General features: G+C 46.9%; 3 protein-coding genes across 5 annotated transcripts; all 3 read right to left on the bottom strand.

Moving 5' to 3' along the window:
- Positions 1-7,367: 7,367 nt before the first annotated feature.
- On the bottom strand, positions 7,368-11,152 carry LOC125516046 (OTU-like cysteine protease family protein). 2 transcript variants are annotated; one of them, XM_048681533.2, is made up of 9 exons: positions 11,017-11,152; positions 10,103-10,198; positions 9,960-10,005; positions 9,135-9,243; positions 8,496-8,587; positions 8,357-8,419; positions 8,149-8,267; positions 7,663-7,738; positions 7,368-7,569 (listed from the first exon to the last, which is right to left on the bottom strand). In XM_048681533.2, the coding sequence occupies exons 2-9, from the start codon at positions 10,165-10,167 to the stop codon at positions 7,513-7,515; spliced, it is 627 nt and encodes a 208-aa protein (XP_048537490.1). In that variant the 5' UTR covers positions 10,168-10,198; positions 11,017-11,152; the 3' UTR covers positions 7,368-7,512. The 2 variants fall into 2 exon arrangements, with proteins under 2 accessions (XP_048537490.1, XP_048537489.1); XM_048681532.2 differs by lacking the exon at positions 11,017-11,152 and adding an exon at positions 10,767-11,002.
- A 2,759-nt stretch (positions 11,153-13,911) lies between these two features.
- Positions 13,912-17,240, bottom strand: LOC125516290 (pentatricopeptide repeat-containing protein At5g56310). Of its 2 annotated transcripts, XM_048681773.2 has the most exons (4): positions 15,788-17,240; positions 15,130-15,202; positions 14,611-14,737; positions 13,912-14,529 (listed from the first exon to the last, which is right to left on the bottom strand). In XM_048681773.2, exon 1 carries the CDS (start codon positions 17,214-17,216, stop codon positions 15,795-15,797), a length of 1,422 nt encoding a protein of 473 aa, XP_048537730.2. In that variant the 5' UTR covers positions 17,217-17,240; the 3' UTR covers positions 13,912-14,529; positions 14,611-14,737; positions 15,130-15,202; positions 15,788-15,794. The 2 variants fall into 2 exon arrangements, with proteins under 2 accessions (XP_048537730.2, XP_048537728.2); XM_048681771.2 differs by having other exon boundaries at positions 13,939-14,737.
- A 4,478-nt stretch (positions 17,241-21,718) lies between these two features.
- LOC125516640 (uncharacterized) lies at positions 21,719-22,881 on the bottom strand. Its single transcript, XM_048682006.2, has one exon. The coding sequence runs from the start codon at positions 22,847-22,849 to the stop codon at positions 21,719-21,721; it is 1,131 nt and encodes a 376-aa protein (XP_048537963.2). The 5' UTR covers positions 22,850-22,881.
- Between the last annotated feature and the right edge of the window lie 1,647 nt (positions 22,882-24,528).

The following is a 24,528-nucleotide window of genomic DNA, read 5'->3' as shown; positions in this document are numbered from 1 at the left end:
ATCTTAATAGTTATAATATATATGAATGGGTGTGACGCCCCTGATTCAATCGTACACTAATCATACATGCAAATGTGTACGATCAAGATCAGGGACTCATGGGAAGATATCACAACACAACTCTACAAATAAAATAAGTCATACAAGCATCATATTACAAGCCAGGGCCTCGAGGGCTCGAATACAAGAGCTCGATCATAGACGAGTCAGCGAAAGGAACAATATCTGAGTACATACATAAGTTAAACAAGTTGCCATAAGATGCTAGCACAAATTGGGATACATATCGAAAGAGGCGCAGGCCTCCTGCCTGGGATCTTCCTAAACTACTCCTGGTCATCGTCAGCGGCCTGCACGTAGCAGTAGGCACCTCCAGTGTAGTAGGATCCGTCATCGACGGTGGCATCTGGCTCCTGGACTCCATCGTCTGGTCGCAACAATCGGGTATAGAAAGGGGGAAAAGGGGGAGCAAAGCAACCGTGAGTACTCATCCAAAGTACTCGCAAGCAAGGAGCTACACTACATATGTATGCAATGGTATCAAATGGAAAAGGGTAGTATATGTGGACTGAACTGCAGAAAGCCAGAATAAGAGGGGGATAGCCAGTCCTATCAAATACTACGCTTCTGGCAGCCTCCATCTTGCAGCAGAAGAAGAGAGTAGATGGTAAGTTCACCAAGTATCATCGCATAGCATAATCCTACCCGGCGATCCTCCCCTCGTCGCCCTGTGAGAGAGCGATCACCGGGTTGTATCTGGCACTTGGAAGGGTGTATTTTATTAAGTATCCGGTTCTAGTTGTCATAAGGTCAAGGTACAACTCCGGGTCGTCCTTTTACCGAGGGACATGGCTATTCGAATAGATAAACTTCCCTGCAGGGGTGCACCACATTTCCCAACACGCTCGATCCCCTTTGGCCGGACACACTTTTCTGGGTCATGTCCGGCCTCGGAAGATCAACACGTCGCAGCCCCACCTAGTCACAATAGAGAGGTCAGCACACCGGTCTAAATCCTATGGCGCAGGGGTCTGGGCCCATCGCCCATTGCACATATGCACGTTGCGAACGCGGCCGGCGAGCAGACCTAGCCTCCCTTATACAAGAGCAGGTGTTCCAGTCCAACCCGGCGCGTGCCGCTCAGTCGCTAACATCAAGAAGGCTTCAGCTAATACCACGACGTCGAGTGCCCATAATTGTTCCCGCGTAGTTGGTTAGTGCGTATAGGCCAGTGGCCATACTCAGATCAAATACCCAGATCTCGTTAAGCGTGTTATTTTGAAATAACTGCGGACGCCGACCAGGGCCAGGCCCACCTCTCTCCTAGGTGGTCTCAACCTATCTTGTCGCTCCGCCACAAAGATCCACTCAGAGGGCCGTCGGGACAAACGTCCTTTCGGACCGAATCCGTGAATCACTCGCGGGTACTCTTCGAGCCGACCCATCTTTAGTCACCACAAGTATCATATATTATGTATAAGTATATACCCGTGATCACCTCCCGAGTGATCACGGCCTGATAGTATAGCATGGCAGACGGACAAGAATGTAGTGCCACTGATAGCAAACTAGCATCCTATACTAAGCATTTAGGATTGCAGGTAAGGTATCAATAATTGTAGCAACAATGACAAGCTATGCATCAGGATAGGATGAACGGAAAGCAATAACTTGCTATACTACTCTAATGCAAGCAGTAGAGAGAAGAATAGGCGATATCTGGTGATCAAGGGGGCTTGCCTGGTTGCTCTGGCAAGAAGGAAGGGTCGTCAACAACGTAGTCGATCGGGGCACCAGCAGCGGCGTCAGTCTCGTAGTCTACCGAAGAGAAGAGGGGGAAGAAACAATGAATACAATGCAAACATATGCATATCGATGCATGACATGACAGGTAACGGTGCTAGGTGTGCCCTAACACAGTATGAGGTGATACCGGTGAAGGGGGGAAACATCCGGGAAAATATCCCCGGTGTTTCGCGTTTTCGGACAGATGAACCGGAGGGGGAAAGTTGCGTGTTCGCTATGCTAGGGATGTGTGGCAGACGAACGGGTTGCGTATCCGGATTCGTCTCGTCGTTCTGAGCAACTTTCATGTCCAAAGTTTTTCCATCCAAGCTACGGTTTAATTTATATTAATTTCAAAAAAATTAATCATTTTTAGGATTTATTTAATTATTTTAAATCAAAATTATCCAGAACAGTGTTTGCTGACGTCAGCATGACATCAGCATGACATCAGCAGTCAATAGGGGTGTTGACTGTTCAAAGTGACATTTGGGTCCCACATGTCATAGGCTGAAGACTAATTATTTGTTAACATTTAATTAGCAAGTTTAATCAGAATTAATTAGTTAACTAAACAGTGTTAATTAAGTTAATTAATTAATTATTGAAGTATTTAATTATTTTAGTTAAAATTTTATTTAATTAATTAAAAAAACGTTTTGTGGCGGGGCCCCTCTGTCATAGGCCCATAGGAGACCATAGCGGGTCGGGCGTCGGGCACTGCCCGAATGGTTGCTGCAGCCATCTGGTGGGAGCTGGCGCCGGCACGCCGCCGTGGAGCTCCGGCGAGCTGTTGCCGGGCGAAGCCGGGGAGGGCCGCGGCTGTCGACATGCAGAAGGGCGGCCGAAGGCGAACAACGGTCGCGCGAGGCCACAGCGAGAGGTGCGGAGGCGACGACAGTGCAGGGCGGCGATGCGGCGGAGGCCGGGGCCGGCGACGAGCGGCTGGGCGGCAGCAGAGTGGCAGGGGCGTTGGATGGCCGGGGCGACGGGGAGTAGCAGTAGAGGCGGTGCGGAGCGCGAGCAGCAACAGGGTACGAGGTCGCGGTCAGCACGAGCGCGTGCGCGGTGGCGCGGTCGCCGCGTGCGGGCGCGTGCGGTGGGTGGCGCGACGTGGTGAGCAGGAGAGACGGGGCGCGGCAGACGACATGGTCGGCGCGCGGCGACGGGGAGAGGGGCGCGGTGAGCGCGCAACTTGCGCGGCCGAAGTGCGTCGACCGCGGGCGGGGACGGCGGTGACCGTGGCGACGAGCGCGAGGCGGAGCGGTTCGGGGACGCGGGCCGGGGTCTCACCGGGGTTCGTAGGGTCAGGGGCAACGGGGCGCGAGGTGAATGCGGGGATGAGGTTGGCAACGTCAGGGAGGGGTTGGTGCAGTGACGGGGCGATCCGGCAAGGTGGTCCCGGGCGACGGGCGATGAGAGGGGGGCGATGGGATCGGGCGCCTCCCGATCCAGATCCAGACGAGGGAGGAGTGGGAGTGAGTGGGGTGAGTGGGGGTTAGGGTTTCGGTACCCTGGGGAGTGGGGGGCGCGGGGTGGGCCAGCCCATTCGGGCAGCCGGAATCCACGTGGATGGCCAGCTTGGCCAAAAGGCCCAGCGGGGGGGGGGCTTTTATTCTGTTTTTTGTTTGGCTTTTACTGTTTTATTTCATTCCAGTGTATTTAGGCATTTTTAAAAAATGTGTATTCTGCACTATAAATATGTAGGCATTTAACTGCACACTCCGAACATTTTTATTTTAACGTTTGAAAACTTTTGTTGTTTGCCATAATTTTGAATTTGAATTTTGAACCAGTTTTGAAATAACGAGAGTATATCAACGGTTACGGAGGTGTCATAGCATCGTTAGCGGAGTTTTACTGTAGCCTAATTATCCGAGCGTTACAATGTGCCAAGAGTTTTACTAAGTGTTAGTAACAGATATCAAGGATCTCAAAAGAATATATGAATATCAACTTCATGATTGATATAATTAGGGCTATGATCAAACTATTTTATGAACAATATTGTTGATTCTATAAAACGATAATTTATGTTTTGAAAACATTAGATGTTTTAATGTTGTCTGAATCAAAAAGAGTCTTGATATAAAAGGGAAGATCCAATAATCAAGAAATGTATTGTTATAATTGGATGTTACAAAAAGTTGTAAAGAACCCCATTAACAATATATTGAGAATATGGCCAATCAAGAAGAGTCTTGATATAAATGGGTAAAATCCAATAATCAAGAAATGTCTTGATATAATTGGATATTACAAGAGTTGTAAGAAACCCATAAACATTATGAATAATGGATAATCAAGAAGAGTCTTGATATAAAAGGGTAGACCCAATAATCAAGAAATGTCTTGATATAATTGGGTATTACAAAAGTTTTAATAAGCCCATAAGCATTATGAAAATGGCCAGTCAAGAAAAATCTTGATATAAATAGGTGAATCCAAAATATGATTGTAAGTGCAATGAGTCTGAATGATATTTTATTTTGAATAAAATGTTATAGCTCAAAGCAAGATGGATGGAGATCCTGTAAACAGACAAGACTGACACAAATATTACTTAGTTTTGAATATGTCAAAACAAATGACAAAGCCTCTAGCCCTCCACCACAAGCAAAGCATGAGCAACACCAGAATACCCATAGGTGTTTGTAAAACAATACAGCTAAATTATTGACTCTAGTGCAAGTGGGAGACTGTTAGAAATATGCCATAGAGGCAATAATATTGTATAATTATATTTCCGTTATTCATAATTAAGAGTTTATATTTTATGCTATAACTTCTATGATCCTGGAATATGCGATTTAGTGAAAAAACTCATATACACATGTGAAATGATAAACGGTAAAACAATAGGTTCCTGGTCTCGCCGGGACTTGCAAAGTATCGCGAAGCAAAGGGAGCTATCATATGATAACCAAAGGTTCACTCCAATATCATTCGGATAATCATAGGGACCGATATGGATGTCCGCGGTTCCGCTATCGGTCATTGAACTAAGGGGTTTCGTTCATGTCTAAGGTTTACCGAACCTATAGGGTCACAAGCTTAAGGTAATCACGATTTGCTGAGTGTTAGTAGGACAGGAGTGATGAGAATATATTTGTGGAATTGTTTCATTAATATCCGGAATAGTTCCGAGAGGTTCCGAAAGCGTTTTGGGGTCACCGGAAGGGTTTCGGTGAATATCGGGTAATACCGGGTATTATCGATTTATTATATATATGTGGAAAATGTTTCTAGAGATATTAAATTATATATATAATGGTCTAAAGAATTTTGGAAAAATTTATATTTAATTAAAATATCAACGGGGCTAAAAAGGCCAAGAGGTGGAAGACAACTTAGGCCACAAGGGCCCAAGTGGAAGTGCCCTCCCTTCCCTTCCCCTTCCTAGTGGGAGGGGGGCGAATCCTACAGGGAGGGAGTAGGACCCCCCCCACACACACACACACAAGGTTGGCGCACCAAGAGGGCTCCTTCCCTTTTGGTAGCTGCCCTCTCCCTCCCCTCTAATCTATATATACTAGAGGATTTCCATCCTATGGATACACAAGTATTGGAGCCTCCTCTAGTTGATCTAGTGCACGTTCTAGTTGGTCCTAGTTGACTAATTAGAGCGAGCCCTAGCCATCACTAATCCTCATAATTAGAAGCCCCGTGTGGTTCTAATCTTCTCCCTCTAATTTTCCGGCGACGATTAGCTCTAGACGACGAAGCACTGCCGGATCGTGAAGACCGTATGCTTGCAACCAAGTAGAGAGGACATACTTTCGGTCTTCCGTTTGAGGGATCGTTCGTGGACGATTCACGGGATCATCATCAACGTTCGAGGGACTTCAAATACGATCTACATCAACTCGTTTACTTCCACTGCACTCCCGAAGTCGGTAATGATCGTTGATGACAACCCGTTATGTACCTTCATATTGTTTCTGGGTGATCGTAGGGCGAAATTTTTTGTTTTTTACTATGTTTCCCAACAAGATCTTCAAAACTAAATCGCATGTTAATAAGTTTCCACGAATTTTTTTCCACCAAAAAACTGGGAATAAAGAACTGAACCGAAAAGATCAAACCGAATAAAATGAAACCCAACTGTGTTTTTTTTCTTTTCTTTTTCCTTGAAAGCGCAGCTATGCCTTTTTTTTCTTTTCAAAAAGCACAGTTGTACTTCTCACAAAAGCACAGGCGGCTGCATTTTTTCATTTTCAGAAAGCACGTCCATACATCTCGTGGAACCATAGGCTGTGTTTTTTTTTCTTTTTCGAGAAAGCATAGCTGTGCTTTTCTTTTTTCCGGAAAGCACAAAAAGAAGTGTTTTTCTCATCAAAATGTAGGGAAAATCAAGCAAAAACCAAACCCCCCAAAAAATAAAACAAAAAACACATGCAGAAAGAAAAACAAAATCTCGAGGGTGCATCTTGCGTGCAACACATGGTGGTGGCTGGGCGCACCAAGTGGTGCGCTCCCAGCCCAGGAAAAGTGCCCGCTGGGTTCCCCCGAAGGCATCTCAAAGCAACAGAAGAGCAGCAAACTTGAGAAGTAGCATTTCAGTGTCGCACAAGAAGGGCTCCTTTGATTCAAAGGAATTCTATAAGATTTCTGGAGGATTGAAATCCTTAAGGCCTCTTTTGGTTCATAGAATAGGATTATCGTAGGAATAGGAATTTTGTAGGAAATGAGATGACATGTATCTCAAATCCTATGAGTAGGAATAAGAAACGAGATGTCATTTGGTTGACACCAAAGGAATTTTTCCATTGAGTCTAGGCTCATTTTTATTTTCCTATAAAATGTGGAGATAGGAACCAATCCTATGTAGGAATAAGAATCCATTCCTATGAACCAAAGGGCTCTAAGGAAAAAATTCTATAAGAAATCCTATCCTCTAGAATTCCTATGAAATTCCTCCAAACCAAAGGAGGCCTAAGAATTTTTTCTATGTTGGTCCTTTGATTCATAGGATTGGATCCCATAGGAATTTTTCCTATGAAATCTTTTGTACTACATTTCATAGAAAATCTAACATCCACTCCAACCTCTTTTTACAATTCCTTTACTTTTCCTGTGCCATCAAACACTCCATGCTAATCCTATAGGATTCATGTGTGCATGCCACTCCAACCCTATACTTTTCCTATTCCTACGTTTTGAAAATCCTGCGAATCAAGAGGGCCGAAATGTATGAGATAGTCCATGCCAAAAGGAATTTCAGAGGAAAAATCCTTCTATATAGGAAGTGAGATGCATGCCACCTCACTTCCTATGATTTTCCTATTCCTATGATATTCCTACCCTATAAACCAAAGAAGGCCTCAATGGAAAAAATCCTATCGTATGAATATGAATCAAGTGACATCTCTTTTCCTATAGGAAGTGAGATGCATGCCACCTCACTTTCTATGATTTTTCTATTCCTATGATATTCCTACCCTATAAACCAAAGAAGGCCTTATCATGTGGAGCCACTTGAACGACCAAAAAAAAAGAACAAGATCACAACAGATTACTAGATACATTGATCACTGGATCTTCAATTCTTCAAGTTAGCAGTCAATATGAACATCAAAATCAATATCCAAACTGGAGCTTATGAAATTTACTCTGTAACAAATTAATATTTTGCAATAGTACCATATCAGGCCGAAGAAGAAAACAATTGCAACAAATGAGTGTACAACAACAGCGGAAGAAGAAGAACTAGTATATCTTCTACGGTCATTTGTATTCTTGGAAATTGACATGGCCGGTGGCTTGTGCGTGTTCCACAGCTTCCTGCAACGTTTAAGGGCTTTCAGTATCCCTATAAAATAGGTTTCCCCACAGATTGATAGAAATATTGTGCGGTTAAGGCATTGAGAGTCTCACCTTTTGACCAATGACACCAATTTGGCACACGCCGCAGCGCAATGTAAAGTTTGCGGTGTCTGTGTAGCTCCTCTTCCTACAAATTGCATGCCCAACCAAAGTCAGTAACATTTCTACCAAAATATTATCTTGGTTTATAGTCAGCTGACAGATTACAGCTGCTTTCTGACAATCTCGAGACCAGAAGGGTAAGCTAAAACGACTACTCGTGATCATGCTGACAGATTTAAAAAAGGACGAAAGCTATTTAGCACCACATTAATTACAGAACAGGTCACGAGCATTTATTTTTAATTATTATCAGTGCAAATTTTACATCGTGTTACAACACCTTCCATATGCATTACTCATTAGAATGTTCAGTTCAATTGCTGACCATTGACCATTAGCCACAATCAATGTTTGAAGAGTTAAAAATATAAATGTTACATGCTGAAATAAGCATTATGGTTCGGAACACTTAAGTGATAATAGACAAATACATACCTATGTGCCTCCTTCGCTAAGTTCAGAGCAAGGCCTTCTACTGGACCAATTGAACGGTTCTGGTCAACAACGTAGATGGTCTGATCAAATTCTTCTGGTGCCCCTTCAGCTGGAGACGTCTGAATTTTTGTTGATAAAAACAGATAAAATTAGTTAATACCGCATTGTGTCGTTTTCAATCGTGTGAGTTGCTATCACAAAAACTTACTGCTAAAGCATCGTAATGCAACCCATCATAAATGAGCATTGCCCTCTCATTGTAGTTCTTCCCCTGTATCAGCGGATGTAAAGCTAAGAACTAGCAAAAGATTCTGAACAAACAGAAGTAAACATATAGAGCCACCAACCTGACCATACAGATCACATCGTGTTGTCTGGATGTCATATGCAGCAATTTCACGCCCATAATATTCTGACAGAATTGAAAGTTCTATGGCACCTTTACAACGAAAAAAAAAGGTGAATTAGTGAACTAAGCAGCAGCACACACTGACATCTAATGAAAACCGCCATCAAAGAAAAACTTATATGAAAATTAGTGTTTATGCCTGTAACAGATGTAGAACAGATACACCTCCACTGACCAACTGGAGTGCGTCATGTTACAAGTGGTTGCTTTGCACCACAAGAACAAGAACATATGAAATATGAACTAATACTACTACCTCCATAACTAAATGACTGAACTGCAAAAACATCTTATATTTAGTTACGGGGGTAGTAGTATATTACTAATGGAGGCTTATAGTTTTATGGTAGAGATGCCTAACGAGGAATGCTGAGTTCTTGAGTCATGGCAATTTTCTTAGGATAAGGTCCCGATATTATGTTTTTCTCTTGGGGCAAAGAGGATGTCTAATGCAAATTCTGGGACATGATATGACTGCATCGCTACCAGTCTTCAAACAAAATTGTACATGAGCATTTCAAACTAAGTAGTTTCATCATCGATATTGCTGCACATGAATCATAGCACTGAAACTCACCTCCCCACTTATCAGGGTCCATAATCCAAGCACAATACGCTTCATTTGGTTTCCCAAGAAATGCTTCGTTGTACTTTTCAGGATCACTTGCAACCGCTGCTGCTATGACCTTCAAGCAAACGGGGAATAAAAAGTAGCAAAGTCAGCACTGTAAGTTTAGAAAGGTAAGCAAAAATGAGATGACACGTACAGTCCAACAATTTGTAAATAACAGTTTCTAGCTAAAAGGAACATCATGGTGTACAAAATAATGTTTTATTGCTTCATTTATCTGACCTACGCTAATGTAATCTTCAATCGTGTTAGTTTTTGTTCTCTACAGATAGATTGTACAGGCAGAACACGTCTAGGTTATTTACACACATGATTTGAAGGACAGAATATCGTGGAAGTATTTCAAGGACTTTGATGTTTTGAAGCTGCTGGTATGTGAATGATGCACAATTACTTCCGCATTGGAGGACTGAAGCTTATCATTCTAAAATCGTTTAGGGTACTTGATAAGCATGCTATGCTCTTTCTACTGTACATTAAATGTGTTGTGGTCTCAATTTTCTGTCAAAAACCAGTAGTGTGATGACTTGCAACTGCATTGATTGGAACAGCTTTTCTGGATGAGATGGTCTCATGCCGTTTTGACGACAATACCGAAATATCTTAAGAGTCATATATGAGTTGCTGGATGTTAATTGAACTGATATAAGATAAAATTCTTCTAGAACTTATATAATGACATATTTTGATCAACTGATGCGATAATGTTCAGTTGGCTCTGACAACACAGCAGTTGTGCCAAATTGTCAAACAGACATCAGAATCAATTACCTGTCTGAGCTCAGAAGCCTTATTTTTGTTATGCTCCATCACATAACTGCACCAAGAGAGGTGTTGAGAAGCACAGTCAGCGACGGCATCATCTGCGAAATCGTTTCCTTACTAGTGCAGCATATACAGGTGCAGAATCATACCCGACGGCATTGAAGAGGCAACTGTTGTCCGAAGGGATCACTCTCCTCACAACAACGCCATCCATTTCCACGCAGCCAGGAAACACGTCTGAATCACTGAAACGGTGAACAAAGATTCAGAACTGCGCTCAAATAGGACTGGTACTGCACACATCCCAATCGACATTTTCCACTTGGAATTAGACGTCAGATTGAAAAATAACGGAAAAATAACAGCGAATACATAGTAATACACATTACTACTGGAGACAGTGTGCATTTTCACTTGGAACAGGGAGAAGATGCCCAGGTTGACATCGTGACGTAACAACTAACGACAGCAGGTACCGCGGACGCGTGATCTGCTAATTCGAACCCCGCGTAATGGCGAGGTACCACGCCCGAACGGCACCTCCTACCGGCTCGGCGGCGCTATAACGAGGCAAACGAGACGGTACACCATAACCAGGCAATCCACCCACTCGCCAACTACCACCAAGAAACGGCCAATTCGAACCAATCCCGCACTATCAGGTGGCATGGCAGGCAAGAGGAGTCAAGGGATTCGGGCGCTCGCGAGCTACGGCAAAGGAGAAGCAAGCAGGCGGAATCACGCGCGCGCGCGCACACACACACGCACACAAACCTCGCGAGGAGCGCTGGCGGGAGACGAACATGTACGTACCGGGAGGCAGGGCGAGGGATTCCGCTCAGGCGCGTGGCCGGGCGGCCTTCCGGTGAGGTGGTGGAGGAGGAGGAGGAGGAGGAGTCGGCGGCGGCTGCGTCGGGATCGACGGAGAGCTCTGAATTGGGGGAGGGGTAAGAGAAGAGGAGCGCGGGGGATGGGGATGCAGGTGCAGGGGAGGGAGATGTATGAAAACGGGCGAGGGGCGGAATGGGAAAGAGAAAGAAGGCGACGGGAGGAAGCAAGGAACCTGACTGATCTGGAAGGAGGGAGCGGGAGGCAAGTTGGGCGGATCTGGCACGCCTCTGCTTTCGGTTTTGGCTTTCGCTCCTGGGGCTTGGCTGCGGTGGCCGAGCAGAGCTCCCCGGTCCAGGTGTCCTGCCTGGCTCCAGGCGGCCTACTTTGCCTGAAATGTTATCGGCTGCAAGGCACTTCTTTTTGAGGAGAGAGAGAATCGGGTGCAAGGGACTTGAGAAACTGGCCCACCGGGAGAAAAACGTCATCCTCCAGCCATGCGTTTCGCTAATGGGGGAACTTCGTTTAGGAAGCGTGGCGAGCTTGATTAACCAACCAATTGCCACATGGAGTAGGTACCATACCCGTATCAGGTGACTGCAAAAGCCAGACAACGCTAGACTCTACAGATAGGAGTGACACTCTTTGAGCAAGATTTTTCTTCTTCTTCTTCTTCTTCAGAACAGCTTCGAGCTCTCAATACGCGTTTGGTAGGCTGCATACAGCCCAATCAGGCCCGAGCGAGATGAATTTGGGTCGTATGGTTCCGTGCAAGCAGGCCTGACTCGCATCGACACGAAACTTAAAGCAGCCCAGAGCCTGGTTCATTGAAAACGCTTGAATCGGCCGTTTCCAGCGAGCCATGCTAAGTCGGGCGCAAAAGGAAGACGCGGCGTAAAGCGCGGTGCAGGGAGGATCCAGTCGGAGATGGCAAGAGGGGGGAATCGGCGAAGGGGATGGCGCGAAATATACCCTTACCACCCCTTTTACTCGCTCACCCATGGCAAGTCCTCCTCTGTTATTGGCACCGGCGGCGTCGACGAATCAGATATACGGCTGCGACGACGGCATCGTCGATGACGAGAGCAACACTCCCCGACAGCAGCAGCCGCTTCTCCCCTTCTTCTTTGACTCCGTCCGGCCATCCTCGTCTCGGCCATGCCTCCCCCAACCCCGAAGCTGGTGAGCTACCCCTCCCCCTCCCTTCTCTGTTAGGTCGTTCGGTAGGAGCATTTAGGGTCGATTGCACCATTGCTGACCACACCATGAATGTCGCTTAGGTTGTGGATGAACAGACGAAGCTTTTAGTTCAAGCAGCAGCGCTGATAGTTATGGTTCAGGCTTGGATCTTGTTGGTTCATAGGAAAGTTGTTCGTCGGAATGATAAACCTCTCATCTGGTATGGTTCGATGTTAATCCGAAATTAAGAGAGGATAGTGAATCTGAACTGCATCTACGATTGCAACAATACAGAGGCTCTGTGAATGCTTCGAATGAAAATAGCACCTTTCGCCAGGCTTGTCCAGACTTTCAGGAGCAGGGGGGCTACTAGAAGATAGCATCTACACCACTATGGAAGAGCAAGTAGCCATGTTCCTCCATGTTGCTGATCATAACCAGAGGTTCAGGGTTGTACACAACACCTTCGGAAGATCAATGGAGACTAGACCTGGCCCGGCCCGAAAAAGCCCGCCCCGGCCCGGCCCGACGCTGCTCCCGGGCCGGGCTCGGGCCTAGATTTTGAGCCCGATGGCCTGGCCGGGCCGGGCCCGGGCCCGTCATTTTTACCGTTATTTGAAGGGGCCCGGCGGGCTTTTGCATGTTCGGGCCGGGCTTGGGCCCAAAAACTAGGCCCGATGGTCGGGCCGGGCCGGGCTCGGGCCCATGTTTTTTGGCTCGGGCTTGGCTAGGCCCGGCCCGAAGCCCGACCCGGTCCGAGGTTTGGCCAGGTATAATGGAGACCATCTCCAGATACTTCAAGTAAGTGTTGTATGCTGTTGGGGAGCTCAGAGGAGAGATGATCAGACCACCAACCGGTCGAACTCCTACCAAGATTCGCACTAGTCTAAAATGATATCCATACTTCAAGATGAGCACTTACAGTATGCAGTTCATGCCTTGATATGTTGTTATTGTTCTGTTGTGGCCATAACAACATCTTGTAATGCCATTCTAGGATTGCATTGGAGCAATGAATGGTACTCATTTTACTGCCAGAGTGCCGAGGTCACAAGCAACATCATATAGAGGAAGGAAGCACGACACAAATCAGAATGTGCGACTTTGATCTGAAGTTCACATATGTATTGGCTTAGCCGTTTACAACCAAACAATATGCTAACTAATTGTTCCTCCCATACATGAAACCTAATGCAGACAACTAAACTACATGCAGATGTTGATTTTTAGCATGTACTCCCTCCGTTCTAAATTACTTGTCATAGAAATGAATGTATCTAGAACTAAAATACATCTAGATACATCTATATCTGTGACAAGTAATTCGGAACGAAGGGAGTATTTACCAAACCAGACCGAACCGAGACAAGTATGTAAGATGCTCTAAAACAAAGATGTGAACCAAACGCATCCTCGGTATTTTGCCAAAGACAGAAAGAGTCTCCAAAAAGGAACATGCCTCCTAGCCAGCCCAAGAGCCACCATTGCACTACTGTTTGAATACAGGAACAGGTCCCATAAAAAAAAATACAGGAACAGGATGGACAGAGCCCATTGCTTTTGCCCACCGCCGCCAGAGCAGGCAGCTGATGGCACCTTTATCCGGTTGTTTCTCTATTCCTTGTCCCTACCCCCAACAACTTGCCTGCAGCTTAGTATGCACGCACATGGATATGGCTGATACGAATAAACTGAAGATCTAATCTACATTTCGGCAATGGATATAACACCACCACGCAAGAAAAGGATAACTCAGCATCCATCATTTCGTCAAAATATTTAGTATGTTATGGTGTCCAAGCAAGATGCCCACAAGTTGCCACCGGAGCACAGTAGCAGTAGCATTCAAGTGGGCGGTGCCAGAGTTCACACACACACTAGTTTGACTTGGTCCATATAGATTTTCCGCAGAGTCAAACTTTACAAATTTTAATCAAGTTTAAATAAAAAACTATTTATATCTACAACACCAAATATATACAATACAAAAATACGTCTTGTGATGTATCTAATGATATGTATTTGGTATTCTAGATGTACATTATTTTCTCTATAAATTTGGTCAAAGTTAATAAAGTTTGACTTCTTAAAATATTTATATGCACTACATTATGAAACGGAGGGAGTACCTTCCTCCTGGTTTAAAAGGCCCACGCATATACCTAGATCAACGATTTGAGCAATGTTTATATATCACAAAAATATACCGTTAGCGACTTCACATGTGACATTTTTCTAATGATATAACTTTGGTAATATACAATTTGTATTACACTGGCCGAATTGCCGATCTAGGGATGCGTGTGGGTTTAAACCGGAAAGGAGGGAGTAACATGCTCACGGGCCTCTGATGGCATACTTCTCCAGCTCAGTTCAGGAACATGAATTCTTTTACCGGAAGGACAAGTTCTGGGCGTCCTTGTGTTGTTAACGAAGAAGCTCGAAGTTACACCACACGCATGAGCCCTGGCCCTGGCCACACATTTCGATCCCCAGCCAGGCGATTTGTAAGGCAGTTTAAGTACAATGCATTTGACTGGTTCAGCCTCAGGCTTTCTCCGTGAAAATGCTGCAAGAAGGCATCACGCCTGGGTGTATGAGTGCATGGTGTGTATTTGTTCGGATGGAAACGGTGAATAAGATGGTATACTTTGTCTTATCTCCTAAATGATAAGGGGGAGTTGGTGAGGGGAAGAAGTTTGCGTATGAAGTTTAGTGTTTCTGTGCGCGCTATGGAAAGCTAATCTGCGAAATATGCTGCCGAGAGACCTCATCTCCTGTTAGATAAAGCAAACAGAAGTTCAGTCAGTCAATGTGCTTATGATTCCACAGGTATAATATGCTCGCTACTTAATACTCAATAGTAAAAGCCACAACAATTTCAACACAGTAACAAAATGGGTGACACGCTGGAATCTCGGAGGGAGTACTTTTTTTTGACATAATACGCTGATATCTACTCCCTCCGTTCCTAAATATTTGTCTTTCTAGAAATTTCAACAAGTGACTACATACGAAGCAAAATGAGTGAATCCACACTCTAAAATATGTCTATATACATCCGTATGTGGTAGTCCATTTAAAATCTCTAAAAAGACAAATATTTAGGAACGGGGGGAGTACTTCATAAGCTGCCTTGTCGTAAAAGTAATTGATGAGACTTTCTTACCAGTTCGCATGAAAATCAGCCATTTTGCCAGTCAAGGTTAACAGTGACAACAAAGTGGATTTCTCTCTAAAAGCTGCATTTGAGAAGAATACAAAAACGAAAGATCAGCTAACCAAGATTCGAAAATCAATAATGACTGGCATGATAATAAAAAATTCTCATGGGAATCTAAAGCAGAGAATATGAAATATTTGATAGACTAAATAATATTAACTCTAAAGTACAAGTGGAAACATGTGAAAATCAAACCCCACATGAGGACATAATATTTAGTGGAATATAGGATTTACAAGGTCCTACTAGCCCTAACTGATGCTCATCAAGAAAGGAGAGTATGCACATAAGTCAAGTTTTGGAGCACAAGAATGTATGTCTTGCTACATAACAGAAGTATAGGCAAATGTGTCATTCAAACTTACTCTGTCAAAAAAACGATATTGTCATTCTTATTGCCTATACAGATATTGATCTCTATCCAGCAATCAACATGCTCAAAATCTAGTTTCTAGAAGAGTAGTGGCATGTACTCCCTCCATCCCAAAAATAAGTGTCTAAACTTGAAACAAGCAACGTTTGATAAGATTACTATGCATTTATGCGACGACTTCCTAATCCATACAATGACAAGAGCAACTCAATTGAAAATGGGTACACTCACCTCCAAATCACAAACTCATGAAAGGAACTTCTGATGCCACCGAACTCTGACCAGGTGGCTTTCTGGGTATGGTACCATTTCTTATCTTCCTTCTAATGGAATCAACTTCATGCCATAAGTTCTGGTTAGCGTAGATGTTGGACAGAAGCACACCAGCACCTCCTTTATAGGAGCAAACAGAATCAATCTTCTGGAGAACTAGTTCCCCAATCTCCAGTTCATTATTGACACTGCATGCACTCAGCAATGCTCCAAGAATTGCCAAGTTTGGCTCAAAAGGCATGCTATCAATAAGCTCATAAGCACGTGAAAGAAGTCCTGCCCTGCTGAAAAGATCCACCATGCAACCATAGTGCTTAATATCTGGGATGACCTTGTACTCACTCGCCATGGAATTGAAGATTGATATCCCCTCATCCACCAGTCCAGCATGGCTACAAGCAGACAGAACCACGATGAAGGTGGTTGAGTCCGGCAGTACTCCCACCTCGCGCATGCTTAAAAACAAAGCAACCGCTTCTTTGCCATGTCCATGAGAAGCCAACCCTGAAATCATCGTTGTCCATGAAAGTAGGTCCTTCTCATGCATGAAATCAAACAGAGCACGAGCTGACTCTATGCTACCACACTTTCCATACATATCCATCAGTGCATTCGTCAGAATCAAATCGCCTCGCAACCCCACCTTCTCCACATAGCCGTGCAGCCCCTTAGCATACTCCAGGGAGCCAAGACTGGCATACGCAGAAGCAACCGACACCAACGTTGCTACATTAGGCCTTGTAACCTCCTCACCGCCTCTCATCTCCTTAAAGACCTCAGCAGCTCGAAGGTGCATTCCAGAGTCCACATAACCAGAGACCATGCCGGTCCATGCAACCACATCCCTCGCCTGCATTTCATCGAACACCCTGCCGGCGGAAACAGCCAAGCCACACCCAAAGTACATGTTCATCAGCGCCGTCTGCGTGAAGATGTGGGAGCTGTAACCAAGACGGACGCTCTTCCCGTGCAGGGACTGTCCCAGTGCCATGTCACTGCCGGAACAGGCATGGATCAAGAAGGGGAGGGTGTAGTTATCCGTGGGAACGCCCCGGCGGCGCATTTGTTCGAACAGGCGGAGGGTGAGGCCTGGAGGCGACGCGCGTATGAGCGAGTTGAAGGAGAAGGGCGAGAGGGAAGAGGCTGGAAGGTGGGAGAGGAGGAGGAGGGAGAATGTGAGGGAGAGGCGCGAGGAGGCGAGGATGAAGCGGGAGGCGACGAAGGGGTTGCCGGCGAGGCCGGAAACGAGGCAGTGGGAGAGGACGGGTAGGAGGGCGCAGAGGGACACCGGGGGAAGGAGGAGCGGGAGAAGGCGGCGGTGGCGTCGGAAGAGGGCGTTCGCCGCCGCCCATGCCGGAAGGGGAGGAGAAGACGACGGCGGGGCCATGTAAACGAGAGTCCGGAAGGCATATCCTTTTTTACGTAATGTTGAGGGGAAAGCGTATATGCACACAAGAGAAAAAAATAGTACCATCCTGCTATCCCACCTTCCTCCTACTACTCGCCCTTCTCCTTCAACAGTTTAACTCACCGAGGTTATCACAAAGCGGTTCCAACTTTTCTCTCACCGACCGTTCTGCACAGGCGATCGTGAGGCGATCTTCTCTGCCTCCTTCCTTCGCCTGTGTGGTTGCGGGTCCTCGGCCCCTTCGGCTACCGCTCCTGCGGCCCGAGGGGCCGGGGACCCCCTCCCCCCCCTCCCCGACGACTTCGCTTCGACGACAAGATAGGATAAACTTAGTTTTTCTCAGAGGTGTTGCATTTGTGGTGGAATCAAAGCCACGCGCGGAATAAGATGGCTCTACTTCTTTCCCACCCTGGTGATGCCTCGATCAGCAACGCCCGGAAGCAGGTAGCCTTTGTCTCGTCGGATTTTTGGTTTTGACGATGTTAGGTTGTGGTGGATGGTGCTTGGCGTCTTCTTGGACGACATCGTCGGCTGGTCCAGAGTATGCGAGTGTCTTGGAGTGTGGTGTGTGAATGGCGGCTTGCAGCGGCGCTCTTCTTCTCCGATCACGTTGGATGAAGACGACGTCATCAAGATCTGGCAGACTTGGGGATGATCCCCGACCGACATGCCACAAAGACTCGCTTCCCTCGTCACCGACGGACCGTTTAATCGATTCCCAATGCAGTGTGGTCTGCAATGAAATTCTTCCATATCTGGATGTGGAGGCTACTGTAGGGGAACGTAGTAATTTCAAAAAAATTCCTACGTACACGCAAGATCTATCATGGTGATGCATAGCAATGAGAGGGGAAAAGTGTTGTCCACGTACCCTCGTAGACCGTAAGCGGAGGCGTTATGACAACGCGATTGATGTAGTCGTGCGTCTTCACGATCCGACTGATCCTAGTACCGAAAGTACGGCACCTCCGCGATCCGCACACGTTCGGCTCGGTGACGTCCTACGAACTCTCGATCCAGCTGAGTGTCAAGGAAGAGCTTCGTCAGCACGACGGCGTGATAACGGTGATGATGAAGCTACCGGCGCAGGGCTTCGCCTAAGCACTACGACGATATGACTGAGGTGGATTATGGTGGAGGGGGGACACCGCACACGGCTGAAAACAATCAACTTGTGTGTTCTAGGGTGCCCCATGCCCTCGTATATAAAGGAGCAAGGGGGAGGCCGGCCGACCCTAGGGCGCGCCAAGGAGGGGAGGTGTCCTCCTCCTAGTAGGAGTAGGACTCCCCTTTTCCTAGTCCAACTAGGAGGGGAAGGGGAAGGAAGGAAGGGAGAGGAAGAGGAGAAGGAAAGGGGGGGCGCGCCCCTCTCCCTTGTCCAATTCGGACACCCTATAGGGAGGGGGCGTGGCTGCCCCTTGTGGGCTGCCTCCCCTCTTCCCTATGGCCCATGAAGGCCAAACTTTCCCGGGGGGGGGGGGGGGAGGGTTCCGGTAACCCTCCGGCACTCTGGTTTCCTCCGAAATCATCCGGAACACTTTCGGTGTCCGAATATAGCCGTCCAATATATCAATCTTTATGTCTCGACCATTTTGAGACTCCTCGTCATGTCCGTGATCATATCCGGAACTCCGAACTACCTTCGGTACATCAAAACACATAAACTCATAATACCGATCGTCACCGAACGTTAAGCGTGCAGACCCTACGAGTTCAAGAACTATGTAGACATGACCGAGACACGTCTCCGGTCAATAACCAATAGCGGAACCTGGATGTTCATATTGGCTCCCACATATTCTACGAAGATCTTTATCGGTCAAACCGCATAACGATATACGTTGTTCCCTTTGTCATCGGTATGTTACTTACCCGAGATTCGATCATCGGTATCTCAATACCTAGTTCAAACTCGTTACTGGCAAGTCTATTTACTCGTTACGTAATGCATCATCCCGTAACTAGCTCATTAGTCACATTGCTTGCAAGGCTTATAGTGATGTGCATTACCGAGAGGGCCTAGAGATACCTCTCCGATACTCGGAGTGACAAATCCTAATCTCGATCTATGCCAACTCAACAAACACCATCGGAGACACCTGTAGAGCATCTTTATAGTCACCCAGTTACGTTGTGACGTTTGATAGCACACTAAGTATTCTTCCGGTATTCGGGAGTGCATGATCTCATAGTCATAGGAACATGTATAAGTTATGGAGAAAGCAATAGCAGTAAACTAAACGATCATCGTGCTAAGCTAACGGGTGGGTCAAGTCAATCACATCATTCTCTAATGATGTGATCCCGTTAATCAAATGACAACTCATGTATATGGTTAGGAAACATAACCATCATTTATTCAACAAGCTAGTCAAGTAGAGGCATACTAGTGACACCCTGTTTGTCTATGTATTCACACATGTACTAAGCTTCCGGTTAATACAAGTCTAGCATGAATAATAAATATTTATCATGATATAAGAAAATATAAATAACAACTTTATTATTGCCTTTAGGGTATATTTCCTTCAGCTACTTGTGTTTTTCTCTGACAGCACCATGGTGATAGCGGTGATCAACATCGGGTGATGATTAGGTTGGGCATATGGATCTCCTAAACTTGTATTTTTTTTTTGAAGTCCTTTGTGCAAATCTCTAGGACACTAGGCACTCTGTTTGTCTCATGGCGTGACCACATATGTACTAATTATAATTTGTTTGTTTAATGGACAATGTGGTAATTCCTCAGCAACAAAAACTCACCCAGGTTGTGCTGCATTTTTTGGATGGGCAATGGGAATTGGATTGGCCAAGATCAATTCTAGTACATCTTGGGAATTAGACTGTACAGGTACTTCGCGAATCACTGTCTGAATCTTGCAATATTCTAAGCGTCGTTGTGCTGGCCTGTCGGGGATCATGGAGATTCACAGGGATTTGGGGGAGGCGGAGAGGGAGAGGAAAAGGCAAGACCGCAGGAGAAGAAAGTGACTAGCTCATGTGAAGACTGAAGAGTGGGACTTTGGCATTTTTGTTTTCGGGAAGGAGCAGTGCTATGTGGACGACAAATATTTGGACGTTCTGTCGACGATGATTACATCCAGCGGCGGAATCTTGTCCAAAGCCGAACAACAGCCGCTGGATTCTTTAGTCGTGCACAAATCGTCTAGAGTTTGTCGTGCATGGAGCAGTTCCGCTTGGGAAGAGGTGATGCGTGAGAACAGGATATGGACACCAAAACCAAAAGGTTTTCTGATGCCCCATGCTTCATCGGGAATAGAATAATCTTCTATGCTTACATACATGATTTATTTGCCTTACATACACGAGTTTTCTGCAATGCTATATCAATGGACCGGGCATATATACAAATGTAAAGATCACTCCACACAATATCTAGTAGAAGTGTGAGGGAAAAAAATCTGACCACAGGGGAGACATGGCCCCAGCTCGCCCCCGGCCAGCTCTGTCTCTGCTTCAACTCACTCATCTTTCGCCTCAAACTCTTGCACCCATGTTTGTTTGACCAAATATGGTCGCCTAGTGTTTTTATAAACACATTCACCTTTTTGATTGGTGTTTTTTGACAAAAAGACTGTAAGGGAACCCCCTACAGTATAATTGGTGCAACCCAAATTGCAAGTATCATGCCTTGAATTTGGGTGGGTGGGAAGGCATCAACCCCTTTCCATCACTAGGCTATGCCTTAGTCTGCAAGGATGTGCCTTCTTGATTGGTGTTTATTCTGATAACGTGCAAGGATGTGCCATGTGTCCTCTTGATTTTATTGCGGGAGAAGGAAAAATGTTATCAAAAATATAAAATAGTGATAATATTAATTACAATTATAAGTTATCATGTTTTTACAACCTCGTAAATAAAGCGTTTTCAAGGCAATTTTATCATTAGAAGCCTTTATGATAGCATCCGCCTACCCTATCAATTGTTAGGTACTCTCCCACCTTCCCGCCTCTTCGATATCGTTCCATTCAATCCACACATGAGGCATTCTTTTGGACTCATACATCCTTTGTCCATGCATATTTTGACATCACGAACAATGACAATGTTATTTTACAGTTATCAAGCATCAAGTTTTTTGGAGTCACATATAAATTGTTTTCAAGGCAATTTTATCATCAAAAAACAATATGATTTCGTTTTGATGAGTGCCCCCCCCCCCCCCCCTCTATCTGGTTAGCATCCAACTTCTCTTTTAAAGTTTGATGAGCATCCAACTTCTCTTTTAGAGTTTGATGAGCATCCAACCGTGACAAACCTAAACATAATGAACACTTCATAAGTCATGTGAACATATTGATAGTGTATCATTATTATGATGTATGTACACATAGTTGCCATAATAGACCTAAGGCTCAATCAAATTATTATTCACCATCAAGTGAAACACTAACTCTAATTAACATTTCGACATAAACTTGATTAAAATCATTGAACGTAAAGTAAGCCACCTCAGTAATCTATGCAAAGAAGTTGCACGTTGTCCCATAAACCCCTTCCATTTCGTAGAAGGCTCCATGGCCATGGCCAACGCCTTGATCGGTTTGGTTGTAGCCATAGCCCGTGCCAAGGTTATTGTAGCCATAGCCCGTGCCAAGGTTATTGTAGCCGTAGCCATGATTGAAAGGCAGAGATAGAGGTGGCGGCGGTGGCGGCATCGTCGGTGTAAGCGCATAGCTGACGTTACCGCCCATCAACGTCATCGTCGTGTCTACGGAGACGTCATTGCCGCCGCCGCCAGGGCCGTCACCAGTGAACGGGCCGGAGCCGCCGAGGTAGTGGAAGAGGCTGCTGGCGTCGCTGCCCGTCAGCCTCATCGTCGTCGCATCCATGGCCACCTCTTGGCTGCGGGTGCCGTCGGCGGGGAAGGTGCCGGAGCCATGGTAGTCCAGGAGGTTATTGCTGTAGCCGCCGCCCGTCAGCTTCATCGTGCTGTCCATGGCCATCTCTTCATGACCGCCGGCGGACGGGTCACCCGTGTACGACGAGCCGGGGCCGAGGTAGCCGAGGAGGCCGGCGGGGCCGGCCGTGCACTGCTGCATCATGGCGTCCTGGGCGAAGATCTCGTGCGCGCGCATCGCGGCCTCCGCCTGGACCCTCTCGAGCGCGGCGAGCGCGGCCTCGAGCTCCGGCAGCTCCCAGTGACGCATGTCGCCGTCGATCCAGACGCCGGCGGCGCGCACCTCCGCCTGAAGCTCCTTGCCCCTGCGCGCCTCCGCGTCGCGGGCCTTGATCAGCTCCTCCTCCTGGCGGAGGAGCTCGCTCAGATCCGTCTGCTGGCTCGCCGCCACCGCCTCGGCCTCCACGTCGCCGGAGTACGAGAGGAGGAAGCGGTCGAGAACGGCGTCGACGGAGGTATGGCCGTAGGTGTAGGGCTTGCCGGCGGGGGAGAAGACGATGAGCGCCACCTGCGCGCCGCAGAGCACGGAGAGCTCGAAGGCCTTCTTGACGAGGCCCTTGCGGCGCTTGGAGAAGCAGACCTGCAGCCGGTTCGCGTCCTCGATGCGCTCCATCGGGATCTTCTTGCGCCCCTGCGTCAGCTTCTTCATCCCCCCTTCGTCCCCGCCGCCCCTCTCCGCCGCCCTGACCATTCTCCACGACGCACGCCGGAGCGATCGGTCGATGGCGAGGGCGCGTTCGCGTGTATGGAGGGAGGCAGAGCCGTCGGTCTACGTGGCACGTGCAATGCAGAGGACGCCCCCACGTATATATAGGAGGTAGGAGGCCAGGGAAAGAAAGGAATGATTTTCACCAGAAAGGAAGGATCCCGACGACATTGTGATTGATTGACCGAGGCACAGATCGTGAGTTTTTCTGACTGATCTGTCAATCAGTAGAGAATGCTGGGTTGGATGATCAGGTTGTCGCGGCGGAGTTTCCATGTTCACGTCGAGAAATCGAATTCCTGGCCAACGGTCGGTCGCCTCGCCGGCGACACTGCGACCGGGGCCGTCGGAGCGGGACCGGATTGCACGGTGCTTCCTCTCGTGGCGGGTAGGTGTAGCATCAGACGTCTCGTGCGCATGCAAACCGAATGCGATGGACACGTACGTGGTAGCAAACCGACGAGTGTACCGGTACCACTTAACGTGCAAAGTACGTTGCACGCGTCTCGCCGTTGGATGCGCTCGGTTTCCCGGTGAGAACAAGCACGCGATCCGGTCAGGGTGGACGGGCTAGAGACCTTGAGTACTACGAGCTAGGCGACTGGTTTGGTTTGGATCTGAATCACCGTTCATAGCTTGACCATGCAGAGAATTAATACAACAGTTTTGCTAAAAACCCACCACTGTTGGATCTTGATAGGAAATGCCTGTTTTGTATTATACTCCCTACGAAATTATATAAAAAGTGTTGATTTCGTCTTAAGAGCATCTCCAACGGCCACGCTACGCGCCGCGCGCAAAAAACTACTTTGCCGCGCGCCCTTCGTCTGGTTTTGCGCGGCCGGCAGCGCTGACCTCAACAGCCGCGCTAAAATACAGCACGCGCGCCGCTCCAGCAGCGCGTAAAAAATGCAGCGCATGCGACTCGCGGGGGCATTGCATATGTTGTATTTTGGACATAAAATGAATTTAAAACCTTCAAAATGCAATGAACATGACATATAAATTCCACACAAACAAGTTAATGAATAAAAGTTCATGCCCACAAGTTTAAAATCATGCCCACAAGTTCATCCAACCAAGTTCAAAATGCAAACCAAGTTCATGACACAAACGAAAGACACATCAAGCCTCGTCCTCGTCTTCGTCCTCATCTTCGGAAGACGATTCTTCCTCCTCCGAAGATGATTCTTCCTCCTCCTCCTCATCGCGCACCGCATCACGTGAAGCTCCTACGGTGTTGGCAAGATCTTCAACGGCATCTTCATGGAAATGTGTGTGAGGAGGCACACCGGAAGACATTACGCCCATCGCGGCCGGAGGTGCACCCATGCCTTCCATGAGAGAAGCAAAACTCATGCCTCCCATGGCGGCCATAGCGTCGAGGGGGGTGCTCCAAAGCCACCCATGCCTCCCATGGTCTCCATGGTAGCTCCAAAGCCACCCATGGCACCTAAGACACCCACCGTACCTCCGAAGCCACCCATGCCTCCCATGGCGCCAAAGCCACCGCCCCCATGGCGCCAAGGCCACCGCCACCCATTGCGTGAATCATGGCTCTTTTTTGGATCAAGACTTCTTCACGGGCAAGATTGACATACTCCTTTTGCACCTCATTGAGGATAGATGTGTCCAAGAAGAACAAGTGCTTCTCCCATTCCAAC

This window comes from Triticum urartu, chromosome 6A (assembly GCF_056163025.1).
Source record: "Triticum urartu cultivar PI428250 chromosome 6A, HENAU_Tu73, whole genome shotgun sequence".
Taxonomy (NCBI): Eukaryota; Viridiplantae; Streptophyta; class Magnoliopsida; order Poales; family Poaceae; genus Triticum; species Triticum urartu.
Note: the sequence above shows the minus strand (reverse complement) of the source record. Positions and strands in the feature narration are given on the sequence as shown.

Bases quoted from the DNA above. Each gene is read 5' to 3' on its own strand.
- LOC125516046 (XM_048681533.2), bottom strand. From the start codon at position 10,167: ATGGATGGCGTTGTTGTGAGGAGAGTGATCCCTTCGGACAACAGTTGC. The intron at 10,006-10,102 runs GTATGATTCTGC...CTCTTGGTGCAG, and splicing joins TGCCTCTTCAATGCCGTCGG to TTATGTGATGGAGCATAACA. The intron at 7,739-8,148 runs GTATGTATTTGT...TGCAATTTGTAG, and splicing joins TTAGCGAAGGAGGCACATAG to GAAGAGGAGCTACACAGACA.
- LOC125516290 (XM_048681773.2), bottom strand. From the start codon at position 17,216: ATGGCCCCGCCGTCGTCTTCTCCTCCCCTTCCGGCATGGGCGGCGGCG.
- LOC125516640 (XM_048682006.2), bottom strand. From the start codon at position 22,849: ATGGTCAGGGCGGCGGAGAGGGGCGGCGGGGACGAAGGGGGGATGAAG.